The sequence below is a fragment of the Taudactylus pleione genome, unplaced genomic scaffold (genome assembly GCF_031769625.1).
Source record: "Taudactylus pleione unplaced genomic scaffold, aTauple2 ptg000036l, whole genome shotgun sequence".
NCBI classification, from domain to species: domain Eukaryota; kingdom Metazoa; phylum Chordata; class Amphibia; order Anura; family Myobatrachidae; genus Taudactylus; species Taudactylus pleione.
The window spans coordinates 929,487-952,505 of NW_028284438.1; the positions used below are offsets into that span (position 1 = coordinate 929,487).

At 41.5% G+C, this 23,019-nt stretch overlaps 2 protein-coding genes across 2 annotated transcripts in view; one reads left to right on the forward strand and one right to left on the reverse strand.

Annotated features, from left to right (window-relative positions):
• UGT8 (UDP glycosyltransferase 8) overlaps positions 1-970 on the forward strand; it is a 128,321-nt gene extending 127,351 nt beyond the window's left edge. Inside the window, exon 7 of the mRNA XM_088452211.1 lies at positions 186-970. Coding sequence (XP_088308337.1) covers positions 186-534 — 349 coding nt within the window. The 3' untranslated portion in view covers positions 535-970. The remainder of the gene's footprint in view (positions 1-185) is intronic.
• Positions 971-6,484: 5,514 nt separating this feature from the next.
• Positions 6,485-23,019, reverse strand: part of LOC148538789 (uncharacterized) — a 171,985-nt gene continuing 155,450 nt past the window's right edge. The window contains exons 9-10 of the mRNA XM_088452244.1: positions 14,677-14,853; positions 6,485-7,534 (exon numbers count right to left, since the gene is read on the reverse strand). Coding sequence (XP_088308370.1) covers positions 7,530-7,534; positions 14,677-14,853 — 182 coding nt within the window. The 3' untranslated portion in view covers positions 6,485-7,529. The remainder of the gene's footprint in view (positions 7,535-14,676; positions 14,854-23,019) is intronic.

Below are 23,019 nucleotides of genomic sequence, written 5' to 3' on the forward strand. Positions count from 1 at the left end.
AATATTAATCTCTGTAAAGTAATTCTTAGGTACTCCTAGTAAGCTATTGTGTGTATCTTATCCTTTACCTTGGCTTCTGACTCTTATCCTATACTCTACTTCATATATGTATATTATATCTAAAAAATCTAAGGTATCCTTTTAATAAAGTCCTTTCTTTCCATTTGTTTATTATTCCAACCCAGTTATCGAAAACAAGCACTGAAGTTGTCTAAAATTCACAGGGATCAGCCGGGTCATCCTGTCAGCAGAGCTACTTATTGGATTGATTATATCCTCCGCCACAATGGGGCTGAGCATCTACGTGCTGCTACCTATGATATACCCTTTTATCAGTATTTATTGGTCGATATTGTATTACTTGCAATATTTACTGTTATTTTAACATGGTGCATGCTTTCAAAGATTGCGAAATACCTGCTGAAGAACAGAAGTACAGATCAGAGCACTGTTAATGGATTTTGCCATAATGGCATAGCAAATGGCAAACACAAGAAAAATGGTTATATCAGGCATAAAGAAAAAGTGAAATAAAGAAGTACAGCCCTGTTTTGAAGGATAATTTAAAAGGAGCCACTGTAACATGGATTCTAATTCTTGTCAGTACTACTGGAGTTTTCAACTCATCTTGGAAAAATACCACATAGTCAACCTCAACTATAAAACACTCATGGCGATTAATTTCAATCTTTATTTATTCCAATGCTATTGCTTGTTTCCCAGTTAGTATATTTTAGCCTTTCCGAGCACATGAAAGACGTGAAATAGAATATTCACTAACAGTTTTAAACAGCATCTCTGATTATCTTGTAGTATAACTAAGAGAACATTCAGCAACCAATTACTGTATACTAACAACTTATTGATGTTTGTTTTTTGTATTTTTTTTCAGAACAATATAGTTATGTGATTGATCTTTCTTCCTTTTTAATACTGTGTCCATGTACAGCATACTGCATAATTTATATTTATTTACAGCAAAACATATATTTATATGAATATATTTGTGAATGTCTTTGTCACGTGATATATCTGCATATAAATTCATGTATAGTGTGTTCATTTTAGTGTATAGTTATTTTAATAGAAATTTCTATAGTTAAATAAGAAAGCCACTAAATTCAAGTTTTATGTTGGTTTATTATTAGTATAAACCTATTAAGGTGAAAGGAATCAACTTATTAAAATTATTACATTTCCCTAAATTCATATTCTACGGGGTAAATGTAATAGCCGCGAGATTCAGGCATCGGTGAGTCTGCCCGATGTTTTAAGGTTCATCATTTAAAAAGCTAAACCAACCTTGTTTTGCCTTTTAAATGATTGCTCCCTTAAGACGTTGGGTAGACTCTTAAGACATTGGGTAGACTCGCTGGGAACTTGCCCATGCCTGCATCTCGCACGCTATTACATTTACCCCTTCGTGTGCCTAGAAGAATTCTATTGCATGAATTCCAGCAAATGAATTATACAATCTAACAGTTTCCTCACAATAAAATAAGCCCACTTTAAAACACAAGTACCAAAGCAAATTACTTATATCATATGCAATTTTGTGTTCTGTTCTTGGCAAGTCCTGTTCTTGATTTCTAAATGCACCAAAGAACAGAAAATAATTGTTGATTAACTGGACCTTTAGTACTGCATCAGTGACATGTGTATGACTGGTTCTCCCACTCTATCTTCTTGGGTTGTGAGTACAGCCATAGGCGCCTCAAAATTTTCAAGCCATGGAATTAATGGCTGCTTGGGGCAGTACCTGGGGTGCCGACTATATGGAGATGCTTGATTATTACTTCAAAGCCCATGTTAAGCTATTCATGTGCCTGATCATTACAACAAAATCATAATTTTGAACACTATATAAGACAAAAGATAATATAAGACAAACTCCTTCACTGTATATATTAGTTAACAAAGGATTTATTTTATATATATATATATATATATATATATATTTATTTATATATTCACACACCTATATATATATATATATATATATATATATATATCATAGCACATTTAATGTTGAAGTCAATGATGAGTAACCCTATGGGGCAGTTTTATATTGTTTGTAGCTTAATTTAAGTTGTCATCCTGATTTAGATACTGTATGACCACCTGATCCTGAAATGTTCAGGAAAGGGTGATTTTATTTTTTTTTTATGAATTTCTCTGAGCAAGTATCATGGGAAATGTAGCTCAGCAATATCTGATCATCAGATGCAGACATAGTTCTGATATTGCCTATTGCTTCATTAAGTGTTCCAAACATAATTTACAAAACTAGTTACACTGGTTGCAGAGACTTGAATAAAATCTGCAGACTTTAAATTGAATCAGGTGTAAGTGATCGGCAATTAGTTTTTATCTGCCTCGTTTCTTTGCTTTTCCATCTTTCGGCAGTGTTATTAAACAACCCTCATTCTCAGGCGAATTGCTGTGCACTACACTGCGTGCTGTGCTAAGATATTTATGAGGGCCACACTAAAAACAAACTATGCTTGGTTTATGATTTAATCATTCCTATAACTGAGACTGAGCATAATATATGAAAAATCGTTGTGGAAAAACATGTTTTATTATAGATAAAATTACTGTAGATAATTCTGAAAATCCATTTATTTGGAATTCAAACTGCACATACACTGTATGTACATAATGAACAGTGTTTATTTATTAATAAAAATGCAAACTATATTAGTGTTTAAAAATATACTGACTTTTTAGTAGTTTTTACATTGTAGCACTATCCACCAGGAGCTCCATACATTGGTAGCAAATGAATAACCATCTTTTTTTGACATACAATAACAAATCAGTACTTGTAAGGCAATGATTGGTGGAGAATAATGTTGAGTAGTTTAATGGGTTGTACAAATAAATATTGTTTCAGTTTTGGGAAGATTTGGTTGAAATTAAAATACAAGACTATTTATTTGAAAGGTTTATACCCTAATGGAAAATAGCTATATAATTTCAAATGAAGACATCGCAGAAGAATATCAGCCCATGTTTGGTGAAGGTCCCCACTCTGCTCCCTTTAACATGGCCGGGGGATGACCAATGCATAGTAAACACTATTTTTCAGATGAGAAATCTAGGACATTGAGGGGGAATGAAACCTTCTATTGAGTACAAGTGGAGGTTATTGCCCATAGCAGCAAATCAGAAGTAAACATTTTACCATGAGCATGCGTAATCTGTAATGTATAGCATTACTTTTAAATGAATATTGTCTTTGAAGGGCAATATATGTAACAGATACAATGGTGCTTGAAAGTTTGTGAACCCTTCAGAATTTTCTATATTTCTGCTGAAATTTGGCTTAAAACTATCTTAGATTTTTATACAAGTCCTAATAGATAAGAGAACCAAATCAAACAAATGAGACAAAAAAAAAAATTATATTGAGGAAAATGATTCAATATATCATATCTGTGAGTGGCAAAAGTATGTGAACCTTTGCATTCAGTATCTGGTATGACCCCCTTGTGCAGCAATAACTGCTTCTAAATGTTTCCAGTAATTGTTGATTAGTCCTGAACATCGGCTTGGAGGAATTTTATCCCATTCCTTCATACAAAACAGCTTCAACTCTGTTGTGTTGGTGGGTTTCCTCTCATGAACTGCTTGCTTCAGGTCCTTCCACAACATTTCGATTGGATTAAGGTCAGGGCTTTGACTTGGCCATTCCAAAACCTTACTTCTTTAACCATTCTTTTTTGTCGAATGACTTGTGTGCTTTGGGTCGTTGTCTTGCTTTGGGTCATTGTCTTGCTGTTGTCTTGCTGCATAACCCATGTTCTCTTGAGATGCAGCTCATGGACAGACAAACTGCAGGCGGGCAGCAATGTTCTTTTTTGAGAGCAGTGGCTTTCTCCTAGCAATCCTGCCATGCACACCATTGTTGTTCAGTGTCCTCCTGATGGTGGGCTCGTGAACATTAACATTAGCCAATGTGAGAAAGGACTTCAGTTGCTTAGAGGTTACCTTGGGTTCCTTTGTGACCTTGTGAACTATTAGATGCCTTGCTCTTGGCATGATCTTTGTTGGTTGACCACTCCTGGGGAGGGTAATAATGGTCTGGAATTTCCTCCATTTCTACACAATCTGTCTGATTGTTGATTTGTGTAGTCCAAACTCTTAAGAGATGGTTTTGTAACCTTTTCCAGCCTGATGAGCATCAACAACTCTTCTTCTGAGGTCCTCAGAAATCTCCTCTGTTATTGGCATAATCCACATCCACAAACATGTTGTGAACATCAGATTTTGATAAATCCCTGTTCTTTTTAAAAGACAGGTTGTCCACTCACACCTGATTGGCATCTCATAGATTGAAAATACCTGACTCTATAATTTCATCTTCAAAATATCTGCTAAGCCTAAAGATTCACATACTTTTGACACTCAGATATGTGATATTGGATCATTTACCTAAAAAAAAAAAACATTTTTCTCTCATTTTCTTGATTTGGTTCTTTTTATCTACTTTTAGGACTTGTGTGAAAATCTGGAGGTACTTTTAGGCCAAATTTCAGCAGAAATATAGAAAATTCTGAAGGGTTCACAAAGTTTCAAGCACCACTGTATGCCTCTAATCTCTTGGACCTTGCACAGCACTGGAACAAATTCCATTGTTGAGCGATAGTAACAGACTTTTATGACTTAGGGCTCTATTCATCATGATAAATATAATAGCAGTGACAATTATGTTTTGAACTGCTATTTCACTGAAGATGTCAGAAGCATTTATCATATCTCATTATCTTAAGTGTCAATTTCGAAAAATTGTCCTTTCTGCGCAGTAAATACACACACATATATATGTATTCATATATATATATATATATATATATTCTTAAAATAAAATATACTTTAAATAAACATTTCAATGCAGGGCTAGAGGAATCAAAAGTACTCCACTTATGAAGTTGCACAGAGAGCTAGCAGTGAGCCAAGCGATGTGTAAGCAGAGCTGTGTTACGAGGACCGTGGAGCCTATAAGTTAAGTAGGGACAGAAGTGGACTGGTGAGCCGGAGCCAGTGAGGACACTAGTGTCAAGGAGTCACTCAGGAGGAGAAGGGACTGAAGTGGAGGAGGTGGGCCGGAGACAGTGAGGAGTCAGACACAGCAGGGAGGGATCTGAAAAGATCCCTCTTCTGCACACACTGCTGTAGATATGCAGCTTGTGATGAGATTCTGGTGCTGTACGCCATCTCAGGATGGGGTACAGTATAACTCACAACGTCTGAAAAATATGCTTTTTCAGAACAGAAAGTTGGGGACAGCGGACTCTATCGTGGGAGAATTGTAAACAGGAGATATAGTTTCAGTGATATCTCCTGCTTTAAATGAATGATAAATGAGTCTGTAACTTATCATTTAAAATGAAAAATGTGTAAAAATCAGTATTTAAGTAATGATGAATAGACCCCCTGATGTTTCAAATCAGTACCTCAATCATTTTAATGCATGCAACTAAATGAGATACCTGTGCTTATACCAGACTGAAGAACATGATAGAGAATATAAAAAATATATATTACCAATATAGGGAGACTACAACATTTCGCAGCTGAAACATTATTTTGTATATTTAAAACTACTCATAAAAAATATATGTTTATTGTGTTAATGCTTAGGGGAAAGAAATATAGGTCACAATAACTTGTCAGAGATTTCGATATACTTCTGAAAAGTTAATTAAAACAAGTATAATTTATTTTTATTTACAAAATGTGATTAACAGAGGTGTCATTAAGGCATTGTTAAAAAATTATACCTACTATGGTCTCTATTACTGCCTGCTTACTAACTTTTTGGAACCCACAATAACCTTATTGGAGAGAATACACTTATAAATCATGTGTTAAGTCCAGTATTATTAACAATCTTTGTTTCACAGTTCTCCTCAGTATCACAATTAAAATAATTAGTGCCACCCATGGATCTTATAAAATGTGTCAGCAAGTATTGAATATATCTGTGCACCAACCAGGAGATCTGTAAAACATGCACTGAATAGGGGTCCCTGAGGCCTGGAGTTGGCAAACACTGCCTTACCTACTGAAGGCAAACTCAACGAATATTCCCTCTAAGCTGGGTGGTCTGGAATTAAAATACGTAAAAATATATTCTCATAAATACTCCACCAACAAAGATTGTGTTGAAACATGGGCAATATTTATTTACGAGATCAGTTACACTATTATTTCCAGATTGCCCAGAATAAAGGGAACAGCAGCCTGGACTGTTGTATTTATGGGTGCACTATGTTTAAAAAAGCTGAAAATCTTGCCGAATGCTAAAAAAAAACTATACCCACAATTTGCATGTAACAATTAAACAGGAAGGCACTAAATCAGTGTTTCCCAACCTCGGTCCTCAAGGCACACTAACAGTCCAGGTTTTAATGATATCTATGCTTGAGCACAGATGGTTAAATCAAAATAACTGTGGTACTAATTAAAACACCTTTGTTCAATTATGGCTATCCTTGAAACCTGGACTGTTATTGTGCCTTGAGGACCGTGGTTGGGAACCTCTGCTCTAAATGATAAATACATTATTGTCATTTTACTTTCTTTAAACAATAACTTTGTATCAAGGATAATAAAACAGCACAAACTGAGGATTTGGTCAATCAAATGTTAGGATTTAGCCAGATCAAAACTCAAATACTGGATTTGATCTATTACTAGTAGCTGTCCCAGTAGCTGTACACATTAATTACTCTGGGCTGAGTGGATCAGTAATCTGTACAGCTACACTCCCTGACCACACCTAAAACCAGTTCTCTTTTCCAATGTAAACCTGTTTAGATTCTGCTAGGTTGTAGCATGTATCTTACATGTGTGGGTGAAGACTATTTCACAGTATATTCATTGCATCATCTGTGTTATGTAATGTCTGCCTGTTACTGTGCTGAAAGCCTTTTTGTAATCCTGCATCTATGACCCTGAGATACATTTTTAATTATCTATTAAGTTCACGATAATGTATTCCTTTCTTACTGAAGCATGTAAATGGAAGATTTGTTATTGTACACAAATAGGCACTAATTAAAATGAGAAAATTGCTAATTAAACATTTGTATTGTTTATTTTCCAAATGAAACTGTGCTAAGTTCATTCTATATGTAAAGTAAAACTTTAAAACTGTAACATCATTATGTATTGGAAAAATATCAAACAAGTTACAATTCACATCACAATTATTATTATTATTATTAAAAGTACATTTATCATTATATATCTTACATTTGGGAATATACCAACATGACTTTCCTAATGTTTACTGTAGAACTTGAAACTAATACAATTATAAGTTGAAACTAACATTATTTCTCAAGTTGAGAAAAAGCATACATTTTGTTTGTGTACATGCAGTAATAAAAATAAAATATTTGTTACATTTTGAGGATACTTTTTGTATTTGTTTAACTGCCTCTTCTCCAGTGAAATTCAATAGTAGAAATCCTTTTGAGAAGCTGTATATTAACCATCATGTGACTCAACCTTCATTTTTAGTCTGAAATGATAATATGTTCATAATACAATAAATTAAAATATGAATAAATGTTACATAAAACAAATGACAATGTATGCATGAAAACGAAATAGTGGGTTACCCAAAAGATCATATCTATATAATAAATACAGAATATCTTATTATTGGCTTATTTTTTTGAAATGTCTCATCTACCGGTGGGGCAGGCTTTGATGCAGTACTTGATATATTGTTCTAGATTTGAAGAGTTTTCGCCACACAATAATATATTACATTACCAGTCCAATTTTAAAACAGAGAATTGCAATCAAATTGCTGTTGGGTTTGCACACCTCATTTCTGAAGAGGGAGTTTTGAACAACATGATATGAAGTTAAATTTACTGTAACCATTGCAAAACTAATTTCTATGGGTTATAGCAAATATATTCTCCCTGCATCATTTAGTTAAATAAACCCACCGATTGGTACTCTGCATTGTCTCTAGTGCAATAACACTTTCCTTCGTGGGATCATTTATTACATGATTTAGCTTTCTAGAAATCCAATTAAGACAGTTCAGACTTAGGAGCTGACTTTATAAAGACACAATAGTACTGTTCTTCAACTAGCAGTAAAACATAGTGATTCCTGTTCTTTATAAAGACCTTCAATGTTAAGAGGCACACACGCTCTGATTCTCTTTGTGTTTGTCTAATGTAAATACTAAAAGTTTAGTTATATTATAATTTTTCTCTCACATAAATGCTCCTCCTATAGAGATGCATAATTTAGCTTGACTACAAATCAATTGCTTTGGGGCCAATTCTAATAGTCTACAAATTGCAGCAATTACAGAGAACTAACCTGGCTTTGTCTTTAAAAAAAATTGTTGCTTTAAATATTGCAGCTAAATAGTCAAATTCATGACACTCACAGCTATTTTACATTTGTACCGTGTATTTTCCACTCCTATTTTTATGACTCCAGATGTGATGTACTGCAAAGGTTTCCAGATGTGATGTACTGCAAAGGTTTCCAGATGTGATGTACTGCGGAGGTTTGCTTACCTGTCTGACATGTATCTAGGTTCTTGTTATTAGACACCAAAATAGGTGGGCGTTAAACCCATGCAACAAGGTGTTTTACCAACGTACTTTTAAAACAATGCAAGAATTTATTTACTATTAACAGTCTGACTCTGTATCCAGTTTATACCACAATTAATACAATTTAACAAGTCAGAATACAATGTTATGCATGAACAGTGAAGGAGTAAGATACACTTGGATCCTGAGGGAAATTTATTAATCTGGAACATGGGAACACTGTGTCTGATTAGATCCTTCTTCTGACTGTAACAAATGGGTTAAATGTATATATGCTTACAACCAAATAACCATATAAATGAATCAAGTCAACAAGAACAATGACTCCCTATTGGTTTTGTGCACAAATAATTACCAATCACTACTGCATGCAAGTAGTTATGTTATTTTGTGCAATATTGTTAAATGGTGCCCGGGTTAAATGTTATCGTTGTTGTCCATAAGATCCTAGCATTACTTGCAGAATAAATCAGAGCTGTCTCTATCTGGGGAGAAATTCCTGTCTCCTATCTGATCTTTGTCCTTTAAACACTTAAGTGTAATTACAGAGGCTGTTGGAATGGACAAATTGAATCTTATCAAGGATTATTACAAAGTGCTTTTGCCTCCCTCCGGCTCAACCCTAGGCTGGGGAAGCAGCGCCTCTATCCTCAGTTTCCACCCGGCTTATCACACCAAAAGTTGGGCCTACCACTGTGGAAGCTTCCCTTGGTTACACTCTCTCACTCTGCCCCACTGACAGCTCCAAATGCCAGGATGACACAGGTAGGCAGCTCCACCTCTTTGTCACCAGGTAGTGGTCTTTACAGAGCTCTAGACTATGTTATTTATTCACTGCCCTGCCTGTTCCGCTGCTGGCTCACGACACAATCTCTCTCTCTGCCGCTCTGACTGTTCCCACCATGCAGCTCCACTCCCTAGAGGCCCATCAGCAACTGAACTAATGGCCGGTGAGGACCTCTTCTTAAGCCCCCTGCTCGGGTACCCGGATGCTTCCCACCGGGAACCCGAGCCAATTCTCCCTGCAGTGCACGTTATTCCAACTCACTGGACGCATGCGTCAGTACTTGCTGCGGCGCACGGTTATTCCCCTCTTCAACCATACGCTGGCTCCTGCTGCAGCTCTGCCAGTCCTCCTCAACCTGTGCACAGCTGCCTTGCACAAAGGGGTTCAGCACCAGCGTTCAGAGCACTTATATTGGGTACCACATACTGTTCTACCCTTCTAGAATTATGCGTGTCCTCACACATGCTCAAAGTCCATTACAGAACAGTCTCTTCACTTTTCTTACCAGGATAACTGTTTATAACTTAACTTCTGAACAATGAGTTCAAACAGCAGATAATAACTTAGACTCTATACCGTGGAGGTAAAACACCTTTGTTGCATTGCCCTAATCTTCTTGGCATCAACTCTGATGTATTCACTTCTGAGAGGTCAGTCGTGTGAACAGTGGCGATTTCATCTTCAGCAATCATGGGCAATGAACATTCTTGGGCAACATCACCCACTGTTCTTGTGGCCACAGGCCCACACATAAATGGCAACAGATCTACAGGGTCATTGCAAGGGCTAATTGAGGGTGATCTCTGCCTCTCTACTACAGGTAAGCCCTTTTTCAGTGGTGGAGGAACTTCAGCGGTGCATAATTTCAACTGGTCACGTGGCAAAATTCTCCATCACTCTCTCTGAATTTGATTCCGATAACTTTGTAAGGGACGTCCTACCACATGGTGTCTAACCTTACCGGACCAATGATTCTTTCTTTTCCAGACTTTGGGCCTGATTCCTTAATGATCACAAATGCAATTAAGCACGCAGTCAGCCGATTGTTGCCTTCTGCGCATGCATAAGCATCTCAGTGCATGTGTGCAAAGGTCTCACTGCACTTGGACTGCAATCGCAGTGACTACGCAGACCCATCACAGAGTGATTGACAGGAAGTGAGCATTTGGGGGTGGTGACGGGGGGTGCACTGGCATGCCTGGTCAAAACACAGGCATGCCAGTGCATTTGAATGCCATTACAGGGGCTTACATAAATTAGCCATACGCAGCTTGGGCTTTCACAGTGTGTGATGAAGTTAGCTATTTCTGAGTAAGGTGCAAGTGTGTGTGAGGCTACGATGGTACTCGATGTTTCCGATGATTTTGCAGACTTGCTAAGTATTAGAGATGTGAGTAAGGGGAAGTGGGCATCCTTCTGTTAGGCTGCAATGGCATTGTGATAGCAATCATTAGCATATTTTTGCAGTGAGACTGTGTGCGTAATCGCAGCTGAGATCGCAGTTGCGATCCATTATGAATCAGGCATTTTGTCCCCTATTTGCAAGGGCGTAGCTCTGGCATCAGTATTATAATTCCTCTCTTGATGTTGATGCACAGTCTCCATCCTCTTCTCAACAATCTCTCGGGCCGTCTCTTTCCAGTGCTGATGCTCGTGAACCCAATCGGTCTGGGTAGTTGCAGGCTCATCCATTTCGTCATATCTAAGGGGTAAATTTACTAAAGGTGTTTTTAAAAGTGAAGATGTTGCCCATAGAAACCAATCGGATTCTAGCTATTATCTTCTAGAAGGTGCTAGTTAAGTGTTAAGTAGAATCTTATTGGTTGCTATGGGCAACATCTCCACAGTCTTTAGGCAGTTTCTCCTGCCATCCAAACATCAGGTAGAAAGGTGTGAATCCCATGGAGCAGTGTTCAGTGTTGTTGTACAAGTATATGAGCTCGGACAGGATGGAAGTCCAGTGGGAGCCCTTTTCCACTAAAAGTCTTCTCAGCATTCCAATTAATGTGTGAGTTTGACAGGGGTGATACACCTGTCAAACCGTAATGCAGGTGTCCTAAGGTGAGCTCAGAGAGGACAGAAACCTCCCATGGAGCAGAAGGGAATTAATGTCTGGTTTGCCCTCTCACATAAGCCGTTACATTGAGGATGACAGGCAGAACGGAACAGCTGTGACTCAAATGCTGTGCCTTGGTCTGTCAAGATCCGATCGGAGTATCCATAGGGGCGGACAAGGCTTTTCAGGAACACCTCTACTATAGTCTTGGCTGTCATAACACGCACTGAAACAACTACTAAGAACTTGCTGTAGTGATCTTGATAGGGCATACTGGATTCCGCTGGCGCTGGGCTCGAGTTTGACATGATCCAAAGCGACAATCTCCAGAAGATGACGACTCTTTACTGGATGTAGTGGATCCTTTTGACTGGCCTCAGGAATCCTTTTGAGGTTGCAGGCCATGCAGTTTTGACAAAACTTTTCAATGTCAGTTCTCATCCCTATCCGTAAGTATCTTTTCTGTAACACGGCTTCCGTCTTCTGTGTCCCAAAGTGACCAGATTGGTTGTGATAAGAGGTGAGTAGGAAGTCGGCTTGTTGTCTTGGTTTGATTGCAATGCAGTCTTGATGTCTCAGCAGTTTTGTTAACTCTGGGTCGGCATCCACTCTCTGCAGCTAAGTCAAACTGCATTTGAATCTAAGGAGGTTCATCAGCTCTTGCAACACAGGGCTCTCCTTCTGTACTCTTCCCCAATCAAACTCAAATGTATAGGGCTGGGATCTGTTGACTTTGGGATTGGTGGTGGCAGAAACAGGGTCCAATATGACAACTTTGTCTCTTGGTGGCTTGAACAAGGAAGTCTCGACATCTTCAGACCAATCTCTGTCTTCTTCTGCGATGTCAGCAAAGCCTAGAAAGCTGCGGACTTCCTTCACTGTCTTGGGTACAGGCAAACACCTAAAATGGTATTAAATAGTCTATATCTCTATTAATTAGGAGAGAAATTAGTTGGTGCTCAGGACTGCTGAAATACGTTGTATCCTTTTATTACTGAAAATGTCAGCCTGTGTACTAAGGATTGATCCCTGCACTCTGCTGGGTTACATTAACTTTCCTGTGGACTTATTAACCAAGTTGCGGGAAGCTATGCGGACTGCTGGTCAGAATCTCTCAGTCTATTACCTTGGTTACTGTTCCCTGTCTTTCCTGGGAGCTGTACCTGACTAATGGGTGTATAAATAAGGGCTGGTTTTGTTACTCACTTCTCCGCCTCTGGCTCAACCCCAGGCTGGGGAAGCCATGCCTCTATCTTCAGTTTCCACCGGTTTGTCACACTGAAGGATGGTCGAACAACTGGGGAAGCTCTGCCTGGTTCTCTGCCCCACTGACAGCTCCAATCCCCCGGGATGACATAGGTAGGCAGCTCCACTTCATTGTTGCCGGTATCTTCTGGTCTTTACAGATCTCCAGACTATGTTACTCAGTCACTGCCCTGCCTGTTCCGCTGCTGGCTTCCGACACAATCTCTCTCTTTCTTCCGCTCTGTTCCCACCACGCAGCTCTGGATCCCTAGAGGCCCTTCAGCAACTGAACTGATGACCGGTGAGGCCCATTTCTTAAGCCCCCTGCTCGGGTACCCAGATGCTTCCCGCTGGGGACCAGAGCCAATTCTCCCTGCAGCGCACGTTGCTCCAGCTCACTGGACACAAGTGCAGTACTTGCTGTGGTACACGGTGATTCACCTCTTCACCCGTGCGCCGGCTCCTGCTGCAGCTCTGCCAGTCCTCCTCAACCTCTGTATGGCTGCCTTGCACTAAGGGGTTCAGTATCAGCGTCCAGGGCACTTCTATTGGGTACCACATGTGCACCTGAGTCTGATTATGAACCACAACAGAAGTTGTAATGAAAAAAGCCGTGGTCGCTACATTGTATACAGATACAGAAACTCAGTTGCACACAGATATACAAGTGTCGCATATCAAATTAATCAGAACATTGCATTTTTAGCAAACATAACACAAAAAAGATGCCCAGCACTAGCAGAGTCTCACAGGACCTGGCACGCTGAGAGGTACTTTTGGTAAGACTTCAGTAAAGATGTGTAAGGACACATCTGTATATAACACAAAATAACAGCTTTTGAGTGTTACCTAATGACAGGAAGAGTGTTTAATGTCACTAGGGGTCTCATCACCAAATCTGACAAAAAGCAGGCCAAAGTAAGGCCTTCCAGACCCTTAAGTCTTCTCTGCAGTGGGATAGTATACAACTATCATATGTCTAATGGTTGCATGTGTACAAAGCAAATATATTTTTCAAAATAAAAACAACACTGCATATAAATATGATATTACATGTTAGCAGTAAGTTTGAGAGATTGAAGTTATAATTAAATCTTCTGTTGCTTAAAAGAATTTAGTGCTAAAATGCTTTACAGAGGTATGGCTGAGGAACAGCTAACTCATGTTCAGAGATGGTTGCACTTGATGGATGCTTTGCCTTTCTTTTCTGGTCCACTATCACCTGCCAGACCAGTTAGAATGAATGACTTATTGCCACCAATAAATGTTATGCTTATTTGCATGCATATTGTAACCAGAGACTTGAGGTAAGTACAATGTTTCAGTTATTGTTAAAAAATGTATTTAATAATAATTTTATTTTGCTAAAATGCTGATAATTTTTTTAGCCAAATCAGGATCTACTGTAGCAATTATAATCAGGAATCATAGGCGTGGGTACGGCCTTTGTGAGGGGTATACATGACAAGGCCCCACATAGCCACCCCCACTGAAAAAACCTCACACCTCCTTCTTCCAGGGGGCCGTCCGATGACATGACGGCACTTTATTGGAGCACCTGCCGGTGTCACTGCTGCATCGCCCTCCCCCCAAGTACACAGCTAGGAATGATGTCTGCCAATCCTGGTGATTACAGTTAGTGCAGAGTCTCCACTGTCTAATGGGTGTGCAGGCATACTCCTATTTGTATACCTATGTCAGAAGGCATACTCCTATTTGTATACCTATGTCAGGAGGCATACTCCTATTTGTATACCTATGTCAGGACTATCATTTTTTTTTTAAATATTAAAATACTAAGAAATGCATTTGAGACATTAACATATTAAAGAATAAAAATCTCATTATACGTAACTGTGGACAGTCAGTTTGAGCAGTGGTGATACACACCGTTCCCTTTTATCAGTATGTATATATAGGCAAGTGGTTAAAGAAACCATCCTACTGTAACATATTTTTTTCCTACACGATGTAAGTATGAGGGTTACCTTTTAGCGTGAACATTCTCATCAGTTCGATGTAAGAGTACATTCTGTTCTGGTTACTACCAAAGTGTTGTAACAACTGTTTACTCAGTGCCTCTTCACCAAAAATGTTCTTTATTTCATCATAGGTCAGATATCCATCTGCATCTTTGTCTGCTCCATAAAAAAATACCTGAAAGTCTGAATACATACATAATTGAAATAAGTGGAATAATCTCGCTGATAAAGGCAAAGAGTGGGCTTAATTTACAGAGTGTACTAGGCATTAAAGTAGAATTAAACACATTGGTACTCCAATTCCTGTAAGAGATACATCTCCCTTCAGGTGTATATAAACAGTATGTGCATTGGTTCCAGTTTACTTCAGACAAAATGATGTTAACGTTCTTTGTGCACTAGGCCTATGTTCATATTCTTCAACAGTTGTAGGCATATGCATGTGTAATATACAGATGTATGAATGTGCACAAATAGACAAATATACATCCAGCTCTACAGGAGCACTGAATGTGCACCATAAACTGCCTAGAATTTCAATCATTGTTCTTTGGTAGTGTGCCTAGTTTTGTGGGTTGGTGTAAAAATGAAAATGCACAATTTAAAAAAGTAAATGCTGTATCAAAGTCAGTCCTCTTATTACTACAGAACCAATGTTTTTATCTGAAAATACTCTTGAATTTAAGATAATTTATGACTTAACTTTTTCATAAGGATGAGGGGACATCAGAGCTGTCATAAGGGCCATAGTGATGGGTGTGCAACCAATGCCGCCATCCGGGTGCCATGCCAAGGCGACGTCGCTATCCCAATGGCACCTGTTTATAGCTTACCCATTATCCTGCTTGTGCTTATTGTGTGACTGCATGAGCTGGAGTGTTTCTGAGCCCTGACACTATTTATTACAGGATGCAGTTTATAGACCGGCTCTGAGCAATTTTCGCCCATCTGTGCATGCGTATAATTCGCAGTGCGTGTGCGCAAGCCATTCGTTGCGATTTTGGTTGCTCATAAGCCACTATCAAGTCACTGCTTTTAGTAACAGATAGTGCAGTTTGTGGGTGGTAACGGGAAGGTGCTTGTGAACGGGGGAGTGGATGTGTGAACGCAGGCGTGTCAGGCCACCAAAATGCTGTTTAAAGGGCGTGCATAATTAGCAAAGTAGCGTCATGTACACGTCACCTGCATGTATTTCAGCCAGCACTGATCGCTGTGCTTGAGGCAGGCTAAGGCAACCCCAAGGGCTGCGAGCAGCTCCGATGGCTCACGATGGTTCAGATTAATCCTTCATTTCCCGGAGATGACGTATGTTTGCGAGCGGCAAGGGGGCGTCTTCAGACAATTGCGAGCGCACTTTGCCGTAGCTCGCTATAACATAGTGGGCATCCTTGACGCAGTGCGAGTGCTTAATTTAAATATCCGGCCCCTTTTTGCCAGCAAGTGATCGCATCTTGCGAGCGGGTCTGAATGAGCTCCTAAATGCCAATGGTCTATATCCTGACAGGAGAAGCCCGATGGGGGACTTAAGATCGGCGTATAAAGGACGTCAGCCCGAACGAGGTAAGTCAGCTGCGGGGGAAAAGGGCGGGATAGGTTTAGGGAGTGTAGCTGGTTTAGGTTTTGGGAGAGGAGATTATGGTAGGTACCCCTAGGGGGTAGGTTAGGGTTAGGTACACACCCGGGATGATTAGGTTTAGGGTGCAGGTAGGGGGGTTACATTTCGGCACCCCCGAGGGGGACTTAGGGCTAGGCACCACCCCAGGAGTTTTAGAGTTTGGCACCCCTAAGGGAGGGTTAGAGTTAGGGGGGGAGAGGGGAGGGTCAGGGTACCTGCCAGCCGGTGTCGGGATCTCCTTCTGTCGGGCTTCTCATGTCGGGCTTTGAGCCGGTGGCTAAACAGCCGCTGGTATTTCATATCAGTCCCGTTTATTACATTGGTACTATGCTTTGGTGTATTCAAAGGTTTTTTTTTATAGCATTTTGGGAAAAATGTTTCTAAAAATTTACTTATTCAAAGTGTCTAGCCTAAAAAGTCCAAGTCAATGTGATTGTGTATTTTAACTAGGGGTGAGCGGGTTCGGATTTCCGAAATCCGAACCCCCTTGAGCCCTCCCGATCCGAGGCCGATCCGAGTCAGGCTCGACTTTTCCCACCTGACTCGGATCTGAAATCGAGGCAAAACGTCATCATCCCGCCTTCCGGTTCTTGCGGGTTTTGTATTCTATATAAGGTACCCGCGTCGGCACCATTTTCTCACTAGGCTGTGGACAGTGAAGAGGGAGGGTGGGAGTTAGGGCTGGCTGGGCTGTGTAGTGTTGTGTAGTGTAGTGTATTGTTGTGCTGTGCTGTGCTGCTGTTGTCCATAGGGGCTTTGTCCACTCCTCCAAAGTCCATAGGGGCTGGCTGTGTTGTGCTGTGCTGCTGTTGTCCATAGTGTCCACTCCAAAGTCCTGTGCAGTGTCCCAGTCCTAAAGGGGTGCTGTAGTGTTGTCCAGGGGTGCTCTGTCCATCAGGGGTGCTCCCCCCAAGTGCAAAAAAAAGAAATATTTTTTCCTGTGTTTGTGAAGTGTGTGCGCAGTAGCTGCAGGTGCATCAATAAAGTAGTGCCAAGCGTGCGCCTGTGTCATAAGTAAAGGACCGGCTGGCTTGACCGTTAAAGGGTGCTGTAACCCCCAAAGTGCACTCCAAACAAAATAAAAAAATATTTTCTGTGTTTGTGAATTGTGTGCATTGTGGCTGCACGTGCATCAACAAAGGATCAGCGCCAAGCGTGCGCCTGTGTCCCATAAGTAAAGGGCCGGCTGGCTTGACCGTTAAAGGGTGCTGTAACCCCCAAAGGGCACTCCAAACAAAATAAAAATATATTTTTTTTTGTGTTTGTGAATTGTGTGCGCAGTAGCCGCACGTGCATCAACAAAGTAGTGCCAAGCGTGCGCCTGTGTCATAGGTAAAGGGCCAGCTGGCTTGACCATTAAAGGGTGCTGTAACCCCCAAAGGGCACTCCAAACAAAATAAAAATATATATTTTTTTGTGTTTGTGAATTGTGTGTGCAGTAGCCGCACGTGCATTAACAAAGTAGTGCCAAGCGTAGCGCCTGTGTCATAGGTAAAGGGCCGGCTGGCTTGACCGTTAAAGGGTGCTGTAACCCCCAAAGGGCACTCCAAACAAAATAAAAATATATTTTTTTTTGTGTTTGTGAATTGTGTGCGCAGTAGCCGCACGTGCCTCAACAAAGTAGTGCCAAGCGTGCGCCTGTGTCAAAGGTAAAGGGCCGGCTGGCTTGACCGTTAAAGGGTGCTGTAACCCCCAAAGGGCACTCCAAACAAAATAAAAATATATATTTTTTTGTGTTTGTGAATTGTGTGTGCAGTAGCTGCACGTGCATTAACAAAGTAGTGCCAAGCGTAGCGCCTGTGTCATAGGTAAAGGGCCAGCTGGCTTGACCGTTAAAGGGTGCTGTAACCCCCAAAGTTCACTCCAAACAAAATAAAAATATATTTTCTGTGTTTGTGAATTGTGTGCACTGTGGCTGCACGTGCATCAACAAAGGAGCAGCGCCAAGCTTGCGTCTGTCTGTTAAAGGGTGGTGTAACCCCCAAAGTGCGCTCCACAAAGAATAAAAAATTCTTCTTCTTTTTTTCTGTCTTTGTGAATTGTGTGGGCTGTAGCTGCACGTGCATCAACAAAGGAGCAGCGCCAAGCATGCGCCTGTGTCCCATAAGTAAAGGGCCGGCTTGCTCATTTCTTAAAGGGTGGTGTAACCCACAAAGTGCACTAGTCTCCAACAAAAATAAAATATTATTTTCTGTGTTTGTGTGCGCCTTAGCCGCACGTATATATCAATATAACATAAATGGAGGAACAAACTTTCTCCGATAAAAATAAAATACGGAAAGATCAAGAACCACTTCCTCCTAGTGCTGAAGCTGCTGCCACTAGTCATGACATAGACGATAACATGCCATCAACATCGTCTGCCAAGGCCGATGCCCAATGTCATAGTAGAGGGCACATACAATCCCAAATGACAAAGTTCAGGAAAATGACCTTGAAAAAAACATTTAAATCATCTAAAGAGAAACGTAAACTTGCCAATATGCCATTTACGACACGGAGTGGCAAGGAACGGCTAAGGTCGATCCCTATGTTCATGACTAGTGGTTCAGCTTCACATGACAATGGAAGCCCTCCTCCCAAAAGCAAAAGCACAGCGAAGAACTGTGCGTTCTAAGAAGATATCACAAATCCCCAAGGAGAGTCCAAGTGTGGTGGCGGTTGCGATGCCTGACCTTCCCAGCAATGGACGGGAAGAGGTGGCTCTTTCCACCATTTGCACGCCCCCTGCAAGTGCTGAAAGGAGCACCCACAGTCCACTTGCTGATATGCAAATTGAAGATGTCACTGTTGAAGTACTACAGGATGAGGATACTGGTGTAGCTGGCGCTGAGGAGGAAGTTGGCGAGGAGGATTCTGATGGTGATGTGGTTTGTTTAAATCAGGCTCCGGGGGAGACAGTTGTTGTCCGTGGGATGAAAAAGACCATCACGGTCATGCCTGGGCAGAAGACCAAACATTCCACTTCTTTGGTCTGGCAATATTTCTATCCAAATCCGGACAACAACTGTCTTGCCATATGTACCATATGTAAAGGTGAAATAAGTATTGGTAGGGACGTTAACCACCTAGGAACATCCTCCCTTATACGTCACCTACAGCGCGTTCATAAAAAGTTACTGTCAAGTTCAGAAACTTTGGTTAAGACCGTAAGCAGTCCAGGGACACCTAAATCCCTTTGTCCTGTTGTATCCAAGCGCCTGCAAACCACGCCGTCAACTCCCTCCTCATCAATTTCCTCTTTAGTCAGGATCAGAAGTAGTCCTGCAGGCCATGTCACTGGCATGACTGACTCTCCTATCCGGGATTCCTCTGGAGGGTCCTGCATTGCTACGCCTACCGCTGCCGCTGCTGCTGTTGCTGCTGCTGGGAGTCGTTCATCATCCCAGAGAGGAAGTAGGAACACCACTACTTTTACTAAACAATTGACCCTCCAACAGTCCTTAGCGAGGAGGATGAAGTACGACAGCAGTCATCCTGAAGCAAAACGTATAACTGAGGCCTTGACTGCTATGTTGGTGTTAGACGTGCGTCCGGTATCCGCCATTAGTGCAGTGGGATTTAGACAATTGATGGAGGTAGTGTGTCCCCGGTTCCAAATCCCATCTAGATTCCACTTCACTAGGCAGGCGATACCGAGACTGTACAGAAACGTCAGAAAAAAAGTGTCCTCAGTGTCCTGAAAAATGCAGTTGTACTCAATGTCCACTTAACCACGGACATGTGGACAAGTGGAACAGGGCAGACTAAGGACTATATGACTGTGACAGCCCACTGGGTAGATGTATCACCTTACGCAGCAACAACAGCAGCGTCACCAGTAGCAGCATCTCAGAAACGTCAGCTCGTTCCAAGGCAGGCTACGCTGTGTATCACCGGTTTCAGTAAGTAGCACACCGCCGACAACCTCTTAGAGAAACTGAGGGAAATCATCGCCCAGTGGCTTACCCCACTTAGACTCTCCTGGGGATTTGTGATATCTGACAGCGCCACCAATATTGTGCGGGTATTACATCTGGGCAAATTCCAGCACGTCCCATGTTTTGCTCACACAATAAACTTGGTGGTGCAGAATTTTCTGAAAAGTGACAGGGGCGTGTAGTAGACGCTTTGGGTGACCCTGAAAAATTTCTGCCCACTTTCGCAATTCAGCGACTGCGTGCCGAAGACTGGAGCACCAGCAAACACTCTTGAACCTGCCCCGCCATCACCTGAAGCAAGAGGTTGTGACGCGGTGGAACTCAACCCTCTATATGCTTCAGAGGAGAGAAGCAGCAAAAGGCCATGCAAGCCTATACATCCACCTATGACATAGGCAAAGGAGGGGGTATGCACCTGACTCAAGCGCAGTGGAGAATGATTTCCGTGTTGTGCAAGGTTCTCCAGCCCTTCGAACTTGCCACACGTGAAGTCAGTTCAGACACTGCCAGCTTGAGTCAGGTCATTCCCCTCATCAGGCTTTTGCAGAAGCAGCTGGAGAAAGTGAAGGAGGAGCTAAGATGGAGCGATTCCGCTCGGCATGTGGGACTTGTGGATGAAGCCCTTCATTTGCTTTGCCAGGATTCCAGGGTGGTCAATCTGTTGAAATCAGACCACTACATTTTGGCCACCATGCTTGATCCAAGGTTTAAAGCCTATGTGGTGTCTCTCTTTCCGGCCGACACAAGCCTGCAGAGGTGCAAAGATCTGCTGGTGAATACACTGGGCCTGATTCAGAGCCGGACGCAAGTGGCCGATCGTACGTTCGGCGTACGTGCCGAAATATGTTAATTTAAGCGATCACACGTAATTTCGAAACGCACCTAAAATTCCACCCCAAAGTCTTCTGACCCCTTCTCTAGCTAACGAGCGAGCCAAATAGCGAGCGTACATCCACAATGTGGCTTGCAGGGAACGCACGCACAAGTACAAACCGGAAATGGGCCTGTCAGATTCCGATTACCTGCTCATTTATTCTGCCTACCTCCTTCAATCGTATCATGCCAATCAATATATCAATTAGCTTAATTGCTCTTCACATGTGTTTTTTTTTTGAATTGCAATAAACTTTACTCTTGTCCGTGTTTGTGTTTACCCGCAGAATACCGACGGTTTAAACAATAGCTTTCTTTTGCCAAAATACATGTTTGAGCCAATTATCCATTTGTTTTCCGTGTTTTTACCCACGCATATTTTACTGGGTTCATTTCTTTATTTAAATTAGCTTACGCATGTCACTGCATCAAGCCTATCATAACTCTCAATAGATTTTTGGCCCTGTCGAACACATGACTCATACACTAACCAATAGAATGGTTCCGGTTAATTTCCCAACTACATTAGCCAATCAAAATAATTTTCTGGTCTTTATTAAAACTGTTTTTTTAAAAATACACCATTGCCATCATGAGAGCCTCTGCATTCACCTAGCGCGAGCTTCTGGTTTTAACAGAGGTGATGGACAGGCGGATCACCAGCCAGCCTCCCCCCATCACCAATCGTGAAAAGCGTGCCGCCTATGCGGAGGTTCGTGGACGCCTGCGTTCCTTCGGCTCACGCCGCCAGATCGGCCAGCTAGAGCGCAGGTGGTCCGACCTTCAACGGCGGACGCCCCGCTTGCTGGCATGCTTTCGCATGTGGATAGCGGAAAGTACGTTTTTTTTTCTTTGGTTTTCATGTTTATCTTTGTGGCCCTATCTGCGTGTGCATGTTTTCTTGTATGGCCTGTTTATTCTTTGCACTCATATCATATCTGCGTGTGCATGTTTTCTTGTATGGCCTGTTTATTCTTTGCACTCATATCTGCATGTGCATGTTTTCTTGTATGGCCTGTTTATTCTTTGCACTCATATCATATCTGCGTGTGCATGTTTTCTTGTATGGCCTGTTTATTCTTTGTACTCATATCTGCATGTGCATGTTTTCATTTTTTTGGGTTAAACAATTAGCGTTTAACAAGGTGTTGTTCTAAACTAACCTCAATTTGTTTTCCATCATTTAGGGGCCGAGCGAAGACTACGGCGTCATCGCCGGCAAAGACGGCGCTCTCGTCCCCTCTTCCCAACCCCCAGCCAAACCTCATCTCCCCAAAATACCCCAAATTCCCCCTCCTCCCCAGCCTGCCCAGACCCTGTCGCCCATCCCTCTTTGCTAGTTCCTCTCCATCCCAATTCCCCCTCCCCTCAACCCACCCCTCTCTTGACCACCCCATCTCCGGAATCGGTGATCACCCCTCCCACCTCCTTGGAAAATTTGACCACCTCCGAGGAGGACGAGGGAGTTGTTTCGGGGCCAGCCGTCATTCATAACGGTATGTTTCCCTTTTATCCTTTTTTGTTTTTGAAAATGTGTTGATTTAATCCTTTGTCTGTGCCTTTTCCAAAAGTTTTGTTATATATCTGTTTGTATTTACATTTCACAGCTGATTTCCCCATACACATATCCCACATGGCAAAACAGTCAAACTTGTATGTCTGGCTTACGGTTGTTTTTTTTTAATGGTTTTTTGTTTGTCCATTTGTTTGGGCTTCTGGGTTTTTGTTAAAATGTGATTTTTGCAACACTATTGTCACTTTTTGATAACTCTCTTTTGCTTGTGTTTTGTTTGAGATTCATAAATTATGGATTCATTGTAGTAAGCACCACAATTTTCTAACCCACAGAGGACCAGAGGCGTTTGGCGGACCTAGCCGGGTCCATTCAAGTTATGCGGGGGCACATGATCGGCCTGCTGGTGGTCCTGGGTCGTATGGCAG